Below are 24,823 nucleotides of genomic sequence, written 5' to 3'. Positions count from 1 at the left end.
TTTTCCAATAAAAAATTTAATTGAAAACACGCTTTGAACGGAAGGTAAACTTTGGAAGGCAAAGCAATTTCTCTACAACTACGAATTCAGAGTTCTTTCTTCTTTTTCTTAATTCATCTGCAAAATTAAAGGATTAAAAGAATCCAGGAGAATCCACCTTATTCGTAGCTAAAATACACAGGAATCCTTAAACTTCAATGCGAACTTTCGAAACTCGAAAGCAAGCTCATAACTTTTCTCGAAACGAAAACTATATCAATTAAAAATTTGATTGAATAATTTTTTTTTACCAATGAAGAAACTTTAATTCGATTTAAATAGAATCGTCCCCTATCCATTCCTTTTATTCTTATCTCGTCCCAAACACGATCCCCAAACCAGAAAAAAACAACAAAAAAATATTAATAATAAAACTATACAGCCATTCACGTACATCTCATCGCACTGACTGGCATATAAAATCCTTTACGTATTCATATTTCATCGCTCGTCTCGATCCCGTCTTGATCATCGCCACTTTACACCTTGGAACGTATATCGATATAAATTCAATAAATGAACGCAACATAGGCAGACAACGTAGGATAAACGGATAGGAGAGGAAGAGATACGAGGATGGAGGGGAGAAAAAGAGAGGAGGAGGGTGGAAAATCAACGCAATATTTTCACTGTCATAGCATGCGAAGGAGGACGAGAGAACGAAAAGGCCGAAATGTTTTATGGTTGAGGGGAAAAATAAAGGAAAAACGTGGCATGAATGCCACGTGTCGGCGCCCCTCGTTCTCCATCTTTCTCTCTCACTCTCCGGCTATTCACGCAAACAGAAACTAAACAACCGTGAAGTAATTTGACCGAACTGAATCGTTTGACGTGATAAAGTCCAATTAATTCCCTGGCAATTGCCACGAACACGACGAGGCCTTGTCGCGATATCGTCGTAACGTCGAAACGCGTTCGAGTGGAAGATACAGGGGATTAAAAGAGAAGAAGGGAGGGAGAGAAGGAAAAAAGGAAGAGGAAAAGGAGGGGGAAAGGGAAATAACTCGATGTTATTCCGATTGGTCGTACTTACTTTCTGTGCACGCTATACCTGTTGAGAACAACGACACGTACCTTGGATTATGACGAACGTGATTTCTTCGTTGTTTTCGAGACTATGGTGGAGTTTCTGTTCTTCGCCATTTCGAGGTTTACGATAGATTCGTTTGGGAAAGAGATAAAGTGAGAATCCGAATTAAGAGCAACAGCGAGTGAGGTATTTATTTTCTTCTATTGGGATTTTATGGTCGGATAAGATTGCATTCTTCGAGTACAACTGTTTTCGATTTTATCTTGGAAATTTTTAAAATTTGAAATTTCGAACATTGGCGGCGAACTCGAATTATTTATTCGACGTTTTAATTTGCAAATTAAATTCATAACGTGTTTTTGAATATTCATAAATTAAAAATGCGTTCCTTTGTCGTATATCTGCGATGTGAGAATAATTAATGCCTCGTTTGACCGCGGCTCGGATAATAGAGATTCAGCTATGAATAATTTAAACTGAGCATTACAACGGTATACGTATAAACGGAATGCTGATAATCCAAATTGTACTGCATAGCCGATCTTTGGATAATGAAATCTTAAATCTGTGCTAAGATATTTTAATGCCTGTCGTATATTTTTCTAATCTTATAATAAGATTGATTTTTGAAATTAATTCATCTTTGAAAAATCTTTTTTCTCAATCGTTTTTTTCAAGTTACGTGATTATTAGTAATCACGGTATTATTTTATATTATTGAATGTGAGATTAATAGGTGATTATTTTTAATTTTTTTAATATTTTCTGTTTGCAAATTAGTTTTAGGTTTATCATCGTTAGTTAGAATAAATTATGAATTATCTTGGTCACCAGAAATTAAGAATTATAGATTTAATTTATTAATTAATATTATTAAAAATTTATTAAGATAATGTTTATAAATAATAATAATTTTTAATAATTTATTTATTAATATTATTTTTAAATAAAATAAATAATTTAAATTTAATTCTTGGAAATTTGACTATAATTGTTTTATTAATAAATTTATTTAATTTTAATTGAATTGATTGGATCAATATTTTTTGTAATTTAAGATTTAATTGTTATTCATATGGATTAATTATATTAACTTTATGAATTTTTGGGTTAATTTTTATTTCATTAAATAATAATAGATTAAACTGTTTATTAATAAATTTATTATTATTTTATTTATTTTATGAATTTGGTTTATTGTTAATTTTTTATTTAGTTGTAAAATGGGGATATAGAGAAAATAGAGACAAGCATCATATTTTTTTGCAAATTAATATTTTATTTAAATAATCACAAAAATAAATAATCTACAATTATTAAATAAAACATTTGAATACCATCATAATATATAATAAAACACTATCTTATATATAATTATAGTGAAAACAATTATTTTTCTTATAAAACTTTTTAAATAACAACATTAAAAACATTAATTTGAAAATTAATTAACTTAAACAATTGCATTCTTAAGAACAACAATTGCATCTCAAGAAATAAATTAATAGATTAAAACATAATAACATTATACTATTGAGTTTACTACTATTAGTATAAAATATCATTATTTTAAACAAATCCTTGAAAAAAAATCATCAACTTGAGATTACACGAATAATCTAGTCACACAACATGCTTGCCAGATTTTCATAAACGAACTGTCATCACGCATTATTTTCCCGACAAAAGCTTTCTCATCGTTTCTCTTTCATTTTTTTTTTCTTCTTTCCTTCGCGAAAGTGCATAGCAACGCACATATATACATACATACATACATATATACATATAGATAAAACGTTGCCACTTCACTCTCCTTGACTACTTGGAGCTTCATCTTCACCTTTCGATTCTCACGGTTCTCGGCAGCTAGATTACAAGGTGCCTCTTCCTTGTTGCCAGAGTATTTCAACGGGCTCCCCCTCTCGTAATACACGTGAGAGAGCGAATGAAGGTTGAAGCGGAAATTCTATCGTATATATCCGGTATCCAGAAGGGAAAGGGCGCCGACTTCTGGCAAATATTTTGCGTCGATAAGTGGAAGTGGAGCTGCATCTTGCGCCGCCACCCTCGACAATATCGATGATAAATCTCCGTTTTCGAGTTCCTCGTGCGATCAAATTACATACGTACACTAGACGACTTGGCGTCTCCATCTTTGCGAAAGATCGTCGAAGATTTATAAATCCTTTTGTCGAGAAAAATTCTCGAACACTTTTACAATTTATTTATATCAATTTTTTGATAAGAGTGTTGGGATATTTTTCATAATTAATTCCAAATTTATTTTTTAAAATTTAGAAATACGAACAGATCGATAAATTGAACACCTATTCCTTCGGGAATATAATTATTCATTCAAAAATTTATCATTCCATATAATGATAAATTAATCACGAAAAAGGAAATTCCGATTTTTATGAAATTTTTCTGCAAGACATAATATGGATTGTACACTTGACGAGGAATCTCTTTGAAAAGAACGAAAAAATTAATCCTCGAAATCCTTTATCTTCATTTTCTCATTTTCCAATAGTACGATAAAAATATTTTTTACAAGAGGATAATAAAGCATTAAAATCCAAACATTTTTAGATATATTTAAATCTCTCTCTCTCTCTCTCTCTCTCTCTCTCTCTCTCTCTCTCTCTCTCTGTATCTGCCTCTGTCTCTGTCTCTCTCTCTCATACTATTAAATATACTTTAACGACAGATTTTACTCCCTCAATGCAATATTCCTCTAATAACACAAATCTTAATTTTGATACAGCACAAGAAATTCAAATTATATATACATAGTTCAATTAAGAATCTCCTTTCACCGTATCCACTTAGAGAAAAGAAAGAAAAAATATCAATTTTAGCAATATCTTGAATAGATTACGATCTTCTTGCTTACGGTTAATCAACTATCTGACTTACTTTTCGCACAACCGCTCGTCCCTCTCAAAAACGAAACCCCTACATATGGCGGCACAGTTTCCACGCCGTAATTACCCGGAATTATTACCGCTTATCGCGAGCCGTTGGCCCGTGGAGGGTTTTCGTTCGTCGATTTCGTATCGCGTAAATTTAATAAGCGGCAAGTTGGAAACCGCGCACAAAGGCGAGAAGGGGGAAGTCTTTAGGAGAGAGGACAGAGGAGGGAGGGGGGGATACTGTATGCAAATTCAACGGTATCGCAATTCCATTCGGGAAACGTAACGCGCGCGCACTTTACGACCGCCACAGGTCGACCTAATAATTGTTCCATCCGGGGAATAGCCCAGTTGCAAAGGCCCGGGTGCCGCATCTCAAGGTTCTACACTCGCTCCCGGCCGCCTCTGAATTGTTCCTAACCTAAGAAGCAATTAGCGTTATCGCGGTATTAATATCGATCCGGGATGGAGCGAGGAAATTGTGCGAAACATGCGATTCCAGACTCTTTTTTCTTCTTCCTTTTCTTCGTCTTCTTCTTTCAGTTTCGTTGTTCCGTGCAAGCTCGAAGTTTATATTCTTTTTCTTGGAAGTTGAAAGAGGGAATCGATTTGACTTTGATTTTGATAATAGGAAGAGATTGTAGTGAATTTATTTGGAATAAAATTATTGACATTTTGTGATATGGATACAATGTATGTATTTATTTATGGTATATTGGTTCAATGTTTTAAAATTTGTAATTATTATATGGGTAATAAACGAAAGGAAATGTTGTAAATTAATAATGCAATATAGATGAGAGATCATAGAATAATATAAATATATATTAATAATTGTTGAACACTTTTTTCAATGATGCATCGTGTTATGTAAGATGTTGAGTAATTACTTTTTTATATTTTTTGTAAAGAAGGAATAATATATAATGTTCAAAATAATAAAATAATAAATGGTTGAAAATATCTAGTCAAATCTATTTTCCAGAAAACTTTCTTTATCATGAAATTAATTTGTAATCCAATAGACGTGGCTAAATTTCACAATTAGTAGATTGAATCGAAAATAATTTATTCAAAGTCCAATTAAGGATGAATCCATTTTTTCATTAGAATCGTCGTACGAAAAAAATAATTTAAAAATAAATTAGAACGTGATTAGGAACTTTAGAATATTTTTAGATTAGAATATCGAATCAATTGTTTTTTTAAATTTTTAACTTATTCAAATTAAAATATCCAATAAGTTTTATCGACAAGATTTGTTGCAAAAGCACTTAAATTTAATTAAACGTTGGAAATTATTAATTATCATATTGTTTCAACAAATAAGATAATTCAAAATTTGGGTTTAAAAATTCTTATCATAGATCTTGAGAATTAATATTGAAGAAAGTAATTGAAAGAAATAGATATTGATCAGATATATTAAATGTAAATTCCCAATTTATTACATCTCTATACAAATTTGCTAATATTAGATATCTCAGAAGCACTTAAGATATCCGAGTTGAACGTTAGAAATCATTAACACAAATTACTCTTGCTACAAATTCCCGTCTTGCTCAATCCTACATTATTATTAGATTATTCTGTAAGAGATTTCAGCAAATATAATTACTCGAAATTTGTATCTAAGGAATCCTTAGAAATTAATACCGAAAATGTGTGATTCAAATGAATATTATTTACATCACAGAAATACAAATTGCATGGTGTGCAATCGATACAAATTTTATCTTGCACAACACCCTCCATCTAAATTTAACATTAGACAACACAAATTACATTACAAATTCTCTTCTAATCCATTTGCAGAGAATTATTCCGCAAAGAAACGAAAGAAAATTCCAGCAAATGAAATCATTTAACCTTAATCGATCGATACGAAAAAAACTTACTTGCCAAAAATTTACAAATTTCCCATCTCGCCCCTTATCGATAATTATTAAATCCCAGAATGAGAAAGAAAATTATTCGAAAAAAATTCAAAAGTAAACTTGGACACCTTTTCATAGAATCGTTCTCCCCATCGCATAGTTTCCAATCCCATGGGGGGGGTCCCTTCGAATGCCTGCCTCGTCGTAACCATCGACATTACGAATAATTAATACGGTGGTTTGTTTGCATGGGCAATCACAGGGCAGCTCGTGCACACAAGTTCCCCGACCCTTCCTCCCTCCCCATGGCTCCTTCCCTTCGGCTATTGACTTCGAGACGCGGGATTCGCCGGGTTAACCTCCTTACTTTCGAATAACCCCGCATTAGAGCTGACGGCAGACACGCGTCGGAAATCGTGCGTCTAGCTGCCTCGAGATCTCCGGGTAATTACGGATTCTTAATAGGGCCGGCCATTTCCGAGCAGGAAGCGCGCTCTAATAGATGATCCTCGAGGCACGGGGGGACCGATCTCACGGGGCAAATTATAGAGGTGTAAAAAAAAAGAAAGAGAAAGGAAGAAGGAGGAGGATAGTGCGAAAGGGTGTTATTAGATTGGGATGAAATAGGGTGCCTTTTGACGGGTGGTTTTTAGGATTGTGGGTGGTTGGGGTGATTTCAAGATGGATGATGTGCAAAATAATTGGAATTGATAAATTGTTTTATTATGTTTATTAGATAATATTTGTAATGGTTATGCGTTTAGAATTGAAATTAAATATTTTTTGTATCGAGTATTAGAATTGGTATTCGATTTTTATTCTTTCGTTGTTTTTTGCATCAATCGATCGAATTTTATATGATTGGTATAAATATGAAAAATGTATCGTATTTAACTTTCCGTTGCAGGTTCAGGTAAAAAGTTTTAAAGAGCCATATTTAGCGTTTTTTTTAAGATTCTGATTCTAGTTGCTTAAATTTTCCAAAATTTTATCATTTAATAAAGTAATATTTATAATTTTTTAAAAAATTTCGATATGTTTCGTCTATTTTTAAAAAAATTATTCTAGTAATTTTTGCCAGGAGTTGTATGAATGCAATCGTTCTTTATAATATATTAAATAAAATATTAAAATAACAATTATTTTAAGAAAAGAAAAATTATTAGATAGCATGTTAGCTAAAATATAATATAAATAGCACAAAATTTACTTGGATGTAATAAAAAAAAAAAAGAAAAAGATAATTTTGATATTAAAATGAAAATTTTGAATAATAATATTCGTATGAAATTTTCAACATTTTTATCACGATAGATATCTTTTTTTTATAATTCAACAAGTTAGATTGTAACAAATAAATTTAATTTGTGATTTCTGATATTTCTATTCGTAATAAACAAAAAAAGAATATTGGCATTGTTATCAATAAAATATTTTCATTATTATATAAATATTAATCAAAATAATATAACAGAGCATAGATGGAACGTGAAATAAATTTATATAGATGTATAACAAAAAATATTATTAATTTACAATGTAATTTAAATATAATTTAAATATTAAACAATATTTACTTTAAATACCACATCTTTCAAAAGAGGAAATATATTTTTAGGAATATACTTTACAATTTGTAAATATTAATCAAAATAATATAACAGAGCACAGATGAAACGTGAAATAAATTTATACAAATATATAACAAGAATATTGTTAAATTTATAACATATTTATTTTAAATACCACATCTTTTAAAAGAGAAAATGTATTTTTAGGAATATACTTTACAATTTATACGATGCGTTCAAAAACAATTTCATTTCCTTCGAAACTTTCTTTGAGAGGTTTTTAATGCATTTGCAACATTCACAGATGTCTCGAGTTATAAAAACACGATATGTAAACTTAGAATATCGTAATAGGATGAAAAAAAAAACTTACTTTGGGAGATCATTTTGCCCAAGAGAATGAGATAAATGGAAGAGAAAATAATACGTGGCGCCACGCGGTATAAGTTTCAAGAATCTAGGGTAAGCGCCAAATTTAGAAGAAAGAAAAAGTACGGTATTAGAGAAAAATAACCAGAATCTGACCTCCCGTATTTGCTCGTGATAAAATGCGGTTTAGATTTATCCTTTTTCTTTCCCTGAACTTTTTCCTTTACTCCTCTTTTCTATCATTTTCATCTTGTATATATATATATATTCATTTTCTTACTATATTGTTATCTTTTAATTATCTATAAGTAAAAATCATAACAAGTGAAACTTATCCAATTAATTGTGCAATAATTAATTTTTGAACAGAAAATAACATGATTTATTAATAGAACATTTTTACAAATAAAACTTTTCACTCTAAAATATATACATATATATAACAAAGAACTCTATCATTAAGATTCAATGAAAAAATAAAAAAAAATTAAATAATACTCATAACAAATGAAATCTATCAATTAATTGTGCAATAATTAATTTTTGAACAGAAGATAACATGATTTATTGATAACATTAGGACATTTTTACAAATGAAACTTTTTATTTAAAATATATATATATATAGAATAAAAAAACTCTATCATTAAGATTCAATGAAAAAATAAAAGAAATTTAAATAATACTCATAACAAATGAAATCTATCAATTAATTGTGCAATAATTAATTTTTGAACAAAAGATAACATGATTTATTGATAACATTAGGACATTTTTACAAATGAAACTTTTCATCTAAAATATATACATATAATAAAAAAACTCTATCATTAAGATTCAATGAAAAAATAAAAGAAATTTAACTAATTTAAAATAAATTTAAAATAAAAGAAATAATACTTAAAGTTACCCAAACTTTTCCTTGAAGATTAATCCATTTAAACTCAACTACTTTAATTAATTGAAAATTTCGTTCATTTTGACCAACATTATTTTTATTTGCACATACTTGAATATATTACTCTTGATTACTTCCAAATTCAAATCTTACGTGTATCTCATCCCTTCATCATCACCCTCGACAGTCCTACGAGGACACAAGGATCGCGCACGAAAATCCCATCCCCGTTATCGTTTATTTCTCCGATTAATTTATTCGTATTTCTGTTCTCCAACCAACTCAAACGCCGTTCGTTGCATCCGCATTGTGTTGCTCATTGAATATGTAACCGGTATTCGTGCTCGCACGCCATTCTCCGACGTAATATTACGTATTAGCCGCAACATCGCGCATGAGAATCGCGCAGTTTCCGAGTTCGTCTTTATTCACCCGCAATGAAATCTCTGCCATTGATTCCCATGATTTTTACGTGCCTCTCCTTCGAAGGGATGCATATATATATATATATATTCGCAACACTTGGCACCCGATCCACGGTTCGATAAAGTTGCGATCGCGAAAAGTGCATTAAGGAGGGGCCGGCTCATATTCGTCCAAGCTGGAATGGCGTGCGACCATTTGGCAAAGTTGGCTGGCTCCGGTTGGCGAGATCAAACCGGTAATCCGACGGAACGTATGGACGAGTACGAATGAAACGTCGTCGAGAAAGTTTGCCGGCCACCGAGTCTTAATTTCATCTTGATGGGGAGCAACGATCGATCGGGATTTAGGGAAAATTAGGATTTCGATCGTGTTTTGATTAATCTTCGTGAAAGAGACAGAAGAGGAGAAGGAATAAGTTATTTTCTACGCGTATTTTGTGTCGTGGTTCAATTTTCTGATCTCAAATCTTGAAATCTTCATTTTTATTCAAACAAGAGTTCGAATCATCTAGTTTAACTTTTGTAAGAAAATGTGCCCGCGATTCAGGGAAAATAAAGAACAAGTAAGCAACGTTTTGTTGAAACATTGGGTTGAGACGAAGAAACGAAACTCGATATCGCTATTTACACGTTACAAATGCGGCAAACAAAACGGAAAGAGAAGAGCTTCTTTCTTTCTTGATGTTATAAATAAAAGATTTCTCACGCAAATACTAAAGTATATGTAAAACAGTGTACAATTTAAATACGCGATTTATTCAATTTAACGATAGAATAGAAAGGAGAAATATTGTGTAGCTGATGCTGAAGATAGTAGAAAAAAAATTTAAACGAATGATAAATTATAACAATATTTTGTCACGTAAAATATAGGCACGTGTAATATTTCCTTCATTTATAATTTTTATTTCTCCCCTACTATCTACTAAAATTTTCCATAGGATAAATTATTGGGTTGTGATAAATGGTTGAATTTTTGATAAAATTTTTAATTTAACTTTTAATCTGTATGCGGACTTTTGATTTATATCTTCATTAAAAGAATGATTTCGAGTTCGATGGAAGATTTTTTTAAGATTTTTGTTAAATTAAAATATTTTTCCAACGTTTATTAATAATTTTTATATTTGCCAATCAAAATTTTCACAGAAGAAGAATCTCTTAATGTTCTCAACGATGTTTTATACATAGAATTTTAAAATTGGATAAGAAAAATATTTGAAATACAGTTCGTTATCACGTACAATTCGCTTCCTTTAATAATAAAGCGATTAATAAAACATTGTTCAAATTATGGTCAGTTAATTTCAAGCTTAAAATTAACGTGCAAATAATTAATTAACGATGATATATATTTACTCATTAAATTCTAAAAACGTATTTGTGAAAACGACTATTACATATGTAACAATTTAATAATAAATTAACATTGAAAATTTTTCTATTCATTTATCGCGTTTTACATTATTACATATTTATCACTTTGTCCCACGAAGTAGAACTTGATCCTCATTGCATTCAACAAGGACGAAAATCACGTAACAATTCTATTAGAGTGAAATTTATTCCGCTTTAAGTGAACCGAAACTCGGTGACGGCGTAAATACAAATTTTATCCTCCCTTTAAATTCACTCATGCGCTGAATGAAACATTATTTAATGTATTTAATTAAATGTATTTAAATTAATTCATAATTTTCTTTCAAAGCTTTCAAATATTATCTAATTATTGAATAATAATAGAAATATTTTAAATGTAAAAGTAAATTGGAATAGGATAAACAGAAAAATATAAATATCTGTTTAATAAAATGTATATAAAAATAAAGAATATTATATTTCTTAATTATATATCTTCTTAAATATTGTTGATGCTAAATATTGACCAAGTAATGAGCTATTATTGAAGTGTCTTTTTTTTTCAATTTTCTTAAATACAATAATATAATACAATATTAATAATATATTATATATAATATAATTGTAATAATTATATGTAATCATTCTAGATTTCTTAAAATAATTTAATCATATTTATTTTCAAATACTGTTTGCTTAATTCTGAAAATCTTTTATCACGTCTCACATATTTCAATAGCATTTCTTATATTAGTAAATAAGATATTCCAACAAACAAATAAAATTTTATTAAAATTTTTTTTTAATTTAACAAATTTTGAAGATCGTTTTCCACTTTAATTTTCAAAAGTTATTTTTTCCATTCATCTCAGTTTCAACATCGTCAATTAAATTATTAAAAAAAAAAAAAAAAAAAGATTCAATCCGATTAAATCTTTGAGCAGTGGAAAACAAGTAATTCGAGCAGGAAACGATTATTTTAACGGGACGAAAAAGAAATTCTGTTGATGCTAATCTCGCCAACTCCGACAAATTTCGAGGGTTCCAACTTCAATTAGGTTTAGCACCGTAAAAATACGGGGGGGTTAGGGCCGCTTCCACTTCAGCGCCGTTTCCGCAGGAAGTAATTTCGACTCTTTAATGAAATTTTAAAATTTCCCGCCGACTTTGGATAACGTGCAAACTGTATTCGCCTCGCGGACCAATGTTCTTTAATTTTCGCAAATTTCATCCGGATTGCACAGAGAGAATGTTAATATTAAGCGTTTTTCCTCTGTGGCGGAATCAAAACTTTCAATTAATATTAGTTCGTTTTCTACAAACGGAAAAGGAAAATTATTGTTCGTGGAAAATGGAATTTTTATCCATTTTATATTTATGATATTGAATTTGTTATTATATATATATAATATTTACAATTTTATTATTTAATTATTTTATCAAATCAATTTAATTTATATAACGATTTGACAAATTTCTGAGATTCGATATCATTTAAATATAATTAAAGGGATGTACTGTTTCGAGGGTATATTCAACAGGTTATTAGTTATTCTTTTTTAAAATGTTGAATAAAAGAAAGTTCTACGCGTTTTTAATGGAAAGATTATTCCAATAAATCATAATCTTGATTTTCTTTCTTTCAACTTTATTACATTCAAAGTTACAAGATTTTATCTTTAAGTCACCTCAATCTTCTCTATAAGTTTCTAAAAGAATTTCATAAAGATAAAAAAAATTTTTTAAAAGAAAACAAAACAGAGAGTAAAAAAAAGAATAATAGAAATTTGCATTATTTTAAATTCAAAAAGAATCCTTTTGTTATAAAAATATTATATATCTTATTCTAACAATCTAATTTACAAAGATTAAACAGATATTTTATACAAACAAAATTTTATCGTAGAAATTAACCATTGATAGTTACTTTCTCGATTGCATTCCGGATAAGATGCTTTCGAGCCTATTGCAAATAATACGTCGCCCGAAGTATCACAGATTTTGATTACTTTAGAAATTGCCATAGACGAAGCAGCAGATAACCTAGTCATTTTCAAAGGAATTAGCGGTGACACGTACACGTCGAATACCTGATAATGTCACTGTAAACTTGCTTCCTTGCTCATGAGCATACTAATTATTATCTTGAAGTGGAAGATTAACTTGCATCGCGTACGTATAATTTCAATCTTTCTGAATACAATATATTCTTTATAGAATATATTCGAAGCAGAGAAAATTTAGCTTACTTAATTAACTTCTAAATCAGGATATTTATAGTGTTTCAAATGATACGTAAAAAAAAAGCAACATTAATTAACTTAATAAAAAAATTCTTGAACTCTGAATTCATTCCATTGCTTGCAAAAATAAATATACAATAATTCTTTTTAATGATTCCTTCATATTCGATCATTAAACGTTTCAATCTTCCTCTCCAAAAAAAAAATCTCTCTTTTACAACTTTAGAGAGAATTATTAATACTCGAAGCAGAAAAAATTTAACTTACTTAATTAACTTCTAAATCAGGATATTTATACTGCTTCAAATGATACGTCAAAGAAAAAGCAACATTAATTAACTTAGTGACAAACATCTTGAACTCTGAATTCATTCCATTACTTACAAAAATAAACATAATATACAATAATTCTTTTTAATGATTCCTTCATATTCGATCATCAAACGTTTCAATCTTCCTCTCCAAAAAAAATCTCTCTTTTACAACTTTAGAGAGAATTATTAATATTCGAAGCAGAAAAAATTTAACTTACTTAATTAACTTCTAAATCAGGATATTTATACTGCTTCAAATGATACGTCAAAGAAAAAGCAACATTAATTAACTTAGTGACAAACATCTTGAACTCTGAATTCATTCCATTACTTACAAAAATAAACATAATATACAATAATTCTTTTTAATGATTTCTTCATATTCGATCATCAAACGTTTCAATCTTCCTCCAAAAAAAAAATCTCTTTTTTACAACTTTAGAGAGAATTATTAATACTCGAAGCAGAAAAAATTTAACTTACTTAATTAATTTCTAAATCAGGATATTTATAGTGTTTCAAATGATACTTCAAAAAAAAAGCAACATTAATTAACTTAGTGACAAACATCTTGAACTCTGAATTCATTCCATTACTTACAAAAATAAACATAATATACAATAATTCTTTTTAATGATTCCTTCATATTCGATCATCAAACGTTTCAATCTTCCTCTCCAAAAAAAAAATCTCTCTTTTACAACTTTAGAAAGAATTATTAATACTCGAAGCAGAAAAAATTTAACTTACCTAATTAATTTCTAAATCAGGATATTTATAGTGTTTCAAATGGTCAAAAAAAAAGCAACATTAATTAACATAGTGACAAACATTTTGAACTCTGAATTCATTCCATTACTTACAAAAATAAACATAATATACAATAATTCTTTTTAATGATTCCTTCATATTCGATCATCAAACGTTTCAATCTTCCTCTCCAAAAAAAATCTCTCTTTTAAACTTTAAACTTCATCAATCATATAAATAGATAATTGCATCGAACACAGATCTCGAAGATAAAATTGTTGCGCCGAATTTCGAGGAGAGTTCGTCAAGATAAATTATTCACGGAAGAAACAAGGTTAACTTGACCGGAAGCGCATCTTCCATTATCGATTACACCTCCCATTTACCCATTTATCCCTTCCCTATTTTTTCTCCCCTTCTCCCCTTTCTCCTCGTAGATTCACCCTCCTTTTCTCCCCATCATTCAACCACCATTCTTCTTTCCTTCGTTCCTTCTAGGAACCTTGGCATTTTCATTTCCGTCCTTGTCCACCACGCCGCGAAGATAATGCAATCGATACCCATACGTGCACCCCCATAAACCAACCCCCGCATGCATTTTTTATTGGCGAAACACGGCCCCCGATCGCGAACGATGCCCATATAGCAGAATTTATAACTCGTGTATATACAGCGGCTGGTCGGCTAAGAGGGTTACTCGAATGGGAGACGTGTGAGGAGAGGGGATAAAAGTGTCGAATAGGGAGGGGTTGGAGGAACCACTTAACAAACTGCTGAACTCACATCCCGCGGGATTTTATTTCTACTTAAATGGAGAGCGCCGAGATACGCATTGGATTGTTCGAATTTATCCGTACCGTTTGTTATAGACACTCTTTTATCCTCGGCTTCGATCGTACATCCGCCTTTCTCCACGAGTCTTATAAAATTCCTTTCGCCTCCCAGTCGAAACTATCCCGTTCAAGGTTGGTAGAAGGATTATGGGTTTCTTTTCTTTCTTTTTTTTTTTTTTTAGGAGGAGGATAAGTTTCGAGAAATGGATAAGATGTTAATCGTTTGGGATTGGGGATATGATTTTTAAATAAATTATACGGAGTGTTAGAGTATTGTTGGTTGGTGCTTGTTTGTGTTACGAGTCTTGTTAATAAATAAGCTTGAACCAATATTTTTCTTACCAACTTTGCGAGTTTGTTTTGGAATCAAGCCTTCGGGCTGTTTCACGAATACATTAACCGTGTATTAAAGCATCAGTTAGTTTTGCACGAAATTCAGATTGTATAAAGGAAATTAATATATAATTTATATTTATAATTTAATTTGAGAAATTGTTCAGAGAAGAATTTCTTTCCAAACACGAGAGAAATTTACTTGATCTATCGAAACTCATTTAATCCTCTTTAAATAAGCAAAGAGAAAAGATCAATCTGAATCTTCTTACTGCACAAATTTAAAAGCAGTTACATATCAGCGTTGAAAAGTATCGAAACGATATCAATTCTTAATTTTTTCCTTTTTAAATCCATCCCCCTCCCTTATACAAAGAAACAACGCAAAAAAGGAAGGAAAAAGCTTCCTTTATTTTTCCAACTTTTTTCACGCGTAACGTGGAGAAGGGAAGCTGGCAGAAAGATATCTGTTCCATTCAAGAAACGCTCGCCTTCTAATTTATTCGGGGCGGTACGCGCATAATATGGCGTGAATAATTGCAAAGACGGTTTGAAACGGTGCGTGAACAACGGAGACAGGTAGGAAGGAGGATAGAGTGAGGTGGCTCACCTTGTACGGGCCAAGATTTTCCACGATGCAGGTGAAAACGGCCTCTCGGCCCACGGATACCGTCAGGTTGTTGAGCGGTGTGCCGAACCTGGGTAAATCTGCAACACGAAACATCCTCGTCTTAAGTGTCCCGCCAACGGGTGAACGATTTGCATAACCGTGGTATACACGTTACTCCCTTACTCGCAGCTACTTATACTTATAAACCCCCTCTCCTCCCTCCCTCCCTCGCATTGGAGGAGCGCGGTAAAGTTTGCAAAGTACTCGAGAAACTCGACCGGTGAACGGGGCGAGTTAACGTAAGCGGGTCAACCTGGGACCTAAGCCAGCCTCTTTATATTTCTCCCCGAGAAATTCTCCTGATTTCAGCGGAAGCTCGTTCGTTCGATCAAGGAAGGGAAGCGGTCATCCCGGGGAATATCTCGTGAAAATAAAGGGAATGGAAGAGAGAGAGAGATGTCGAAGGGAGGTTTTTGGGGGTTTTATTGTTATAATATTGGGTTCGAGTGGACGGATATATTTTTGTTTGAGAAGAGTTCAGATGAGTATTTAAACAGTTTCGAACATGTGAAAATATTTTTATTTTTGTGCGAATAATGTTTGAATAATGTTTGAATAGGAAAATTTATTTAGTTTTTAAAAGTTTGTGTCTGAAAAGTTTTGGTTCAACTTTAGTTTCCCAGTGATAATAATGAAATAGATTTGTTTAATTTTTTTTTTAAATTATCTGGTAGCTTTTATGGTTATATATAGATATTGGTAATTTCGAAATTCGTTTATTATGTTTCCAGAGAGAAATTTATTATATATTGAAAATAAATGAAACTATATATACGTGTATATCAGCAATCGAAATATATTCGATACATGTCGTAAACGATTCAGAGGTATATCGTGCGGAAGTTCGTTGGACACGAAAATTTCAATTCTCGTAAGACCATTGGTTACATATGCCACGTTGAGAATTTATAGAACATCGATCGTCATTGGTGGTAGAAGGAAAGTGCAAGACTCTAAAAATGAACGTTTCGAACAAAAACTTAAAAGTTCTTGAATATAACAAGAATATTATAATAATTAAAAATCTATGTTATATTTCCACTAGCATATGATAAAATTTCTATAAATTTTTGTTAATATATTTAATAAATATATCTGTATTTAAAAAAAAGGAAAGGAATAAAAGATAAGAAAGAAGAATTATAATTATAATTATTCGATTGCATTTAATGTATCAAGAGAACATAAACACGATATTGAAAGAGTAAGTAACGGTTAAAAATTAATTTACTTCAAAATCTCCAAACAAAAATACGACGGTGTATGATCACGTGATAAATCTAGAAAAGCTCCAATAAAACGTGACTAACAGTATCGTGCGAAATTGATTATTCTGTGACATCTGGCACTTCCGTTATCTCACGGTTTTTCACTCGTACAAATTTCTAAATCGTTAGATATTGATTTCGATACATTCGGCCATTCATCTTTTCTGACAAATATTTCCATAATATGGCTACAATGATTATATCTTGAAATCAATCGATTATATCTTAAATCGATATAAAGGCTTTCGATAAATTTGATACAGATGATTGATGTATATGCAGGTACGATGAAACTAGAAATAAATACAATAACAATTGTGTATCAAAATATTTCATATCACATAATCCGTATTTATATTTATCTGAGATATTTACATTCGTCGAATTTATATTTCAATAATAATTATAATATTGTTTATCGAATAAACGATGATTAAACGTTAATCACATTCTGAGGAAATATTCCTTCGCAGATGGGATCAAGACGATCTCAGACGTCAAGTCAATACGAATTAATTTCTCGATACATAGTGGCCGTTCAATTTATTTACACGAGGAAACACGTTTCAATAATGTCCAATGCTCGTAACGTCTTTTAGCATTATGAAATAGCATAAAATTTAAAAAAAAAGAAAACTGAAAAGTTACGTTCATTAATGAATATTGTTATTAATATGTATTTTTATTAATACATCTTGCAAATATGTTAAAGAATTAAATATGAAAATAGTATAGATAAAATTTCTTTTTCTTCTGTCAATCAGAATTGGAATTAAAATTTTTTGTTGGTTAAGAAATATTTCATTTCTTTAAAAAAATTTGTAATTAAATTAATTCATTAAATTTGGAATTTGTAATATGTATATATTACATATCACATCTTATAATTGTGAATAAAAAATGAATATTCATATTAACAACATAATTGACAAAGTATTATTATTCTTTTTTAAAAATTTTTTTAAAATTTAACAGAATATTAAAATACTTTGCCTTTCACATGGCATAATTTCACAAATTTCCAATATTCTTTTAAATTAATCTTGATATTAAAAATAACTATTAAAAATTAATCCATTTTAAAAAGAAGTAAAGATTCACGTAACCTCTATAGAGAGACACCATCCCCTTATACCGATATTAAAACAACTTTTGCAAACATTTTCTTTCGTAATACTTCCTCTCCTTGAAACATACCTCGGTGTATTTAGATAAAACCAGATATCCTGTATTAAAGTCAGTTGATGAAATTTACCACGTCTCTTTGAAAGCTATCGCTAAAGTTTCAACGGTGAGAGCGCGGAAACAGCGCGGTTATTCTCGTTTCTTCGCGTAGCCTGAATTCGAGGATGCCACCTAGGTCGTGGCACGTAAAGGAAAAAAAAAAATATATATATATATAAAATGCATTAATGTCCGCGCAAGCTTGATGATTTATCCGATGAAAGGGATGCCGAGATTCGCCGGATACGGATCTCTCTCTCCCCCCTCCTCCCGATACCCTTTAGATATAATATCGAGAGAAATCCTTGGGGGTGAATAGGAGGGTTGGTTGAAAGCGGGCCGAGCGTTATTTAATGCAAAGAACCCGCGGCATTTAATTGCGGAAAATCGGATTCCGCTGTTACAACGAGAAAAAAGGGACGTTTAAACTAGTTTTTAACCTACTTCCCTGACTAGAGGAGTCACCCCGCTTTCGCGATTTTAATGAATTGTATTTTAATGGGGTCGCAGCAGGGGGTCCAAAGTAAAACTCATCGCGTAATTTCGCCGTTTTTTCTTTTTTTTATAACTAAATCCGTGACAAAGAACCGATTCCATCCCATCTTTTCGTGTTCCGGGTTCTCGTCGTTGAAAAATTTGTCGAAAAAAAAAGTAAATAAAAGTGTAAATGAAGTATATAATAGTGAAACATATAGTCACATAATATATATAATATAGAATATAGTATATAATATAGTATATAATATAGAAACATATAGGCTAATAAAAAGTATTTGCATGCTATTGCTAGTTATTAATTAATTAGGTTCAAGTATAGTATTTCATATTTCGTAACAATACTTTTGTATGATCGATATTCCATATTAATTTTTTCCATATTTCGAGAAATGAGTGAACAGTGATTCTATATGCGAAAAATGAGTCGAGATGAAAAAATAATACAATCGTTTCATTAAAGGTTTCGTTTTTAAGTCAGATTTGAAAATTTTTTAAATACAAATGGGAATAATATGAATGAATTGTTGATAGAAGAACGAAATTTTCATTTATATACACTTTTTCGAAAAAATTGAAAAATTCCTCGAGCATAAATATTTGACCACATTTCGATTACGTATTCAATTTCGATTTTCTCAAAAATGCAATGTTTGTGTAAAGACAAAAGTATGTGAAATTTAAAAAAAAATTATATTATTAATAAAAGAATTAATTGTTTCATATCATTTTAAGAATTATTAAAAAATTAATTAGAAGTAATATGTATAATATTTAAAAAGTCAATATTTTTGAATATATAGATATTAATTTTTTTATAGATATTTTTCATGGATATTTTCTCTTTTATGTATAATATGAACGAGAAAGATATTGAAAAAAATTTTTTCAATTGTAAAAAGAGAAGTTAATTTTACTTTAAAAAGTGCATTCCTTGCATTGATTATGATTATAATTGATATTAGTATCTTTCTAATGAATAGTATAAAATAAAATTAAAGTTTAATTGTCGTGCAAAAAAAAGGATCATTTTTCAGTCGTTTACCATCTTCATCCTTGCTAATTTGGATCTCTTGCTCGCACCTCGTCTCATTAATCTAACTCGAGAAAAGCGACAAACGCGATTCTTGGAAAAACTAATACACATTTCCATATTTTTCAAAGAAAATATATAAATCATCGAGTCGTAAATCTATTCATAATCTCTGTATTAAATGTATTGAATGTTTGAAATATCAGGATGAAATAAAAATTTCAATTGCATGATTTCCTCTATTTCTTATAATCGATTTTAATAACAAAATTTTTTTTAAGTTTCTTCTTATATTTTTTTATATTATATTGAAATTTCATTTGTAACTTTGCATGGATACAGTGATTCGTCAGCTCGATACAAAGTATATACAGAGACTTAAATTTATTTAATTTCACGCTTTACAGTACAAATGTCATTTTATTTTACTTTATAGTGCTTTATGAATCGTTTTTTAAATTTTTAGATACACGTTTCTATCCTCTCAGTTTGATAGAATTTGAGGAGGATGTATTTAATCAACAATTTGCAGACATATGACACGTTACGATAATCTCAAATTCGAAAAGTAACGTTAGGAAAACAGTCGAACGTATACATATGAAGAGGAAATTCACGCTCATGTTTTTGCAAACACGAATGTTTAATATTTCACGTGAAAGGGAAGATCCATTGATGCGCATGAAATTGCCTCCGTCAAATACGAACGATCGTTTTTTATAAAACTAGCCAATCAACTGAAAGTTCATAATTTTTGGCGAAATTTATCTTTGAAGACGAATTAATTGATCGATAATTATACATTTTGTTTTTTTAATATCATATCATTATTTATTTATTATTAATAATCATATTTTTTTAATACTGCTTTCAATTATTTTCATAATGATAATTTCAAAATTATTGTTATTATAATTTTTCTAAAGTTTTCTGTACAAATGAGATGAAAATAATTATTTTTATATTTTCTATCATTATATTTTGTAATAGAAATGCATTCTTAAAACAATCTTATAAAAATCAATGTGAAGTATCTGGAATAAAAATCGTGATAAGTAAAAAGGATAGCAACAAGAATAGCAATTCATGGCATAAAAGTTTAACAAGCTATATCCGGTCATGAAATAGAAATTCAGTGAAGTTTTTAAAAAGGTAACGTGAAAAATTAAAGACTCATTTCCTTTATAGTTCTTCAAGGGACTACTACTAATCTGATGGATGTGGAAGGAACGGGAAAATGGGAAACAAAAATCAGCACGCAAGGATGAAACGAATCGATAACAACCCCTTACTTGAAACAACGTTAATTGTTTTACTGAAACGAACGTGAAATTAATTCTCGAGTTTATTAAATAGACCACTGCTGCAGAGATTCCTTTTCAATTAGATTTCTTGAATAATCCCTTTTTACATTCCATTTTTTTCCCCTTTACTATTATTATTATCATCTCAGTAAAAGTAGTCCGTTTCCCTTCTATTTTCTTTTATTACTGGTATTATAAAGGTAGAAGAAATGCGTAGTATTTATTTGCTTGTCATTAGTTCTCACAATGAAATGGATTAAAAAAATCTGATTAATGAATTGACAAGAAGATTCGTGTACTAAAAGATCTTTGTGTTAATTTATTCCTGGTAGGAGATACGTAGAATATAATAAAAGACATAATACGTCATAGGATAATGGCTTTAACCGATGAAAAGCAGCCAAAGTTCTGATAGATATAGCAGGATGTAATAATGCATCAAAGGTGTGCTACTTTAGCTCGTGAAAACTAAATAGAAGCTGTGGTAGATATAATGTAGAGGGAATAATAGTGAGCACATAGTCTATGTAAAAAGGTACTATTGATAACATTGAATGTTTCAAGAAAAAAATATTTCAATATTGCTTTATCATAATAAATATTGTTTACATATCTCATATTATAATGGAAAACAATATACAAATATTAATACAATAGACAAATTTCTCTAAGACAAATGATTATAAAATTGTTTTTATTTTTTATTTTTTATTTTTTGTAACGTTGAATTGATATAAAAAAATATTTGTGTTGATTAATGAAGAGAAAAATAGATTAATAAAAAGAAAAAAAGATTGTTCAAAAATTACTATGTAATAGCTAACAGTTTTTATCATTATAATAGTGATATAATGATTATACTATAATTAAATTTGTATAATAAAGTAGCTGTAGACTATTGAAATACAGCCTTTAGCTTTAAGTCATATGTATATCTTTACAAGACTTGATTAGAAACAAGATTTCTTTCGAGGTTCTTATTTATGATTAAATGATTCAACTATCAAAGATAATTTTATTATCAAAAGTAGTTTAGAATCATAATTTTTCAAGATTATGAATAATTTTTTTGCTTTCTTTCTTTTTTTATGTAGATTAAACAAAAGAAAACAGCATTATGAATATTTCCTCAATCTCATGAATCATTTGAATTTTTTCATACTTTTCAATAATTAATAACATAAACAAATTACGTCGAAGAGTATAAAATATTGAACAAAAACGTGAAATTTTTGGAAGAATACACAATTTTTTAGTACAGGAATGAAAGCCAGAACATCTAGAAAGCATGAAATTTCGAAAAGCCGGAACTCTTATTAATTGAAACACGAAAAAAATTAATATCAGCCAGGCATTGTTGAAACGGTAATCGAATATTTCTCGCGTGTAAGCCAAACATGGATCCAATGGATGATATCTAGATTTGTAATCTGCAGCTTGACTCGAGCTCTATGTAAATTCAGCCGAGTGGTATAGACGGTTGAATGGTCAGAGTGAACAGAGAAAGGAAGGGAAAAAAAAATAACGCGGAAGAATGGAAAGGTTTTTCGAGTCTCGTCACGTCCGCGTATTACCATCGATGAAGGCATCCGAGTTCTTCGAAAATAAACGTAACGATTTTATCTAAGATCGGGAGATCGACGAATCGTGAAACGACGTATCCTATATGAGAGTTCTGGCCATTTCTGGAAATTATACCCGTGCACAATGCGAGCACGGGTATTTCTAATATGAATTTTGAAAAAAAAAAAAAAACGAGAATGGGAAGGATACGTGGCTTGTTTTGGAAGTTCGTGTCTCTTCTTTCGATGGTGCGTTGGGATAATACTCTGTTTCCGGAGAATACGTAATCGGATTATTGGGTTTCTTTGGTGGAACGATATTTGGCGAGAAGGACAAAAAGTTCTGGGAAATGAGTTTGTTTCTTTCGCTGTGCTCTGGCCGTGGTTCTGGGGAAAAATATGGAATAGGATGTTTGCTAGTGTATTAATGTACGTACTAGGGATATTTGGAGTCGTGATTAATTAGAATAGAGATTGACTAGATGGCGATACTGGGCTTAGAGATTTCTTGATTTGGATAGATTACTGATCTATTACATGATATTGATTTTTCTTTAAGAATGATAGGATGTTCATCAAATATGCAAAAGTATATGACATGAAATGGAATATTAGGATAGAGATTCTTTTTTATTCATAGATAAATCATTGATTTGGTAAAATTGGTTCTTCTTTAACGAATTTGTTTCTTTGTGATGTGATATAAATTCAGAAAAAGATATGAATGATCAAACAAAATATGGAATAAATTATGAAGTATAATTTCTTTTTTCACTGTCAAAAGATAATCATATAATTCTAATTTTTTCGTTTCACCTTACCAATATAATAAATTTTTGGAAAATGTACAAAATAAATATCTCTTGCAAATATCTGGTTTTTGCATCATTTGTCACATCACAAAAGGAAATCCTCGAGTTATCTCGATTTTTGCGAAATTGCTAGGAAGCTCTTAAACTTCTATCACCTTTCGAACGTTTCCACGAAAGAATTTAAAAAGGATAGAGCAACACGATCGATCGAATGCTATACTGGCCACAGCATTTTTCCAGCGGAAGGTGATGGCGAAATATTCGAGAGGGAGACGTGTTCCTCATCGATTTCTGTCGTCACAGCACACGAATTATCGTCGCGTGATAGAAAGTGGACGACTGATGACTCTAAACCCTCCGATGTTATCTGTGTATCCTCTCTTTCACTCCCCCTCCCTGCAAAAAGGATACCGGATTTTGGTGTCCACGAGTTTGAATCTAATCTGGCCACCGCGTATTAGCATCGGAATTAACGAGATCTTCGTTTCGATCCTGCTTACCTGCTGACCGTTCTTTGCGCCGTGACAATTGCAGCTTTATCCTCGAACTACCTCGAGGAAATCGTAATTGCGTACACAAACTCCGAATGTTAGTTTCATGCTTTCCTGTTTTTTAGCTAGGAGAGATTTGGGAGTCGGTATTGTTTAAGAAAGAATTCAGTTTTTCTTTTTTCTTTTTTTGTCGAATACATAAAGGAATTTATGAAATTTGTATAATATTTTTATATTACATATTGAAGGAAAAATATCGTTGTTTTCATTGATTAGAGAAATATAGAAGATGAAATGAAATTGTGAAAAATTTTCCCTTTAATTATTTGTAGAATTGATAGAATATTAATTAAAATTTTTATTGTATCAAATTTTTTAAATAATTTAAAAAAAGGGATCAAGGAATGATTTCTTTTTACTGAAAAATTTAACTTTGATAGTGTTTTTTTTTTTATAAAGAATCTTCAATAGAACTGTTACGAGTATTTAAAAAATGGTAATGATTGACCATCATTTTTGATTATTTCAAATAATTAATTTCATTTTCGAGTTGGACGTATTTTGATCATTTCGATGAAATTAATGGTTGAAACAGCTTTTGTAATTATGATTTAATTATGTTAATATATTGACAATTATGGTCATATATTAATAATATAGTAATATTTGATTAAATTTAATTAACTTATAAAGTCATATATAATCCGTATTTTAATGTTATTTTAGAAGCTTTAAATTTTTATTCAAAATTTTTAAATTAAATTATCACGATTGCAATTTATAATAAAGAAATAAACAATAGATTTTATTATTCCACTTTAATAAACAAATATTCAGCAGATCACAAAAGTAATTTTTTGCTACAATAGCTGATCACATCCAGCAAAAGTAATGTAAGAATGTAATTACTATAATTATTATTATTATGAAATATATTCTTTCTAATGTAACATCAACGAAATAATCACGTATTTTATCCATTGCAAGAATTTACTTTTTAAACAGCAA

General features: G+C 30.0%; 1 protein-coding gene across 3 annotated transcripts in view; it reads right to left on the bottom strand.

Moving 5' to 3' along the window:
* LOC413555 (lachesin-like) overlaps positions 1 to 24,823 on the bottom strand; it is a 164,730-nt gene that overhangs the window by 68,968 nt on the left and 70,939 nt on the right. For all 3 annotated transcript variants that reach the window (XM_006558348.3, XM_026442857.1, XM_006558349.3), the window contains exon 2: positions 15,567 to 15,664. In XM_006558348.3, coding sequence (XP_006558411.1) covers positions 15,567 to 15,664 — 98 coding nt within the window. The remainder of the gene's footprint in view (positions 1 to 15,566; positions 15,665 to 24,823) is intronic.

This window comes from Apis mellifera, linkage group LG9 (assembly GCF_003254395.2).
Source record: "Apis mellifera strain DH4 linkage group LG9, Amel_HAv3.1, whole genome shotgun sequence".
Taxonomy (NCBI): domain Eukaryota; kingdom Metazoa; phylum Arthropoda; class Insecta; order Hymenoptera; family Apidae; genus Apis; species Apis mellifera.
The sequence above is the reverse complement of the archived record's forward strand: the minus strand, read 5'-3'. Positions and strand labels throughout refer to the sequence as shown.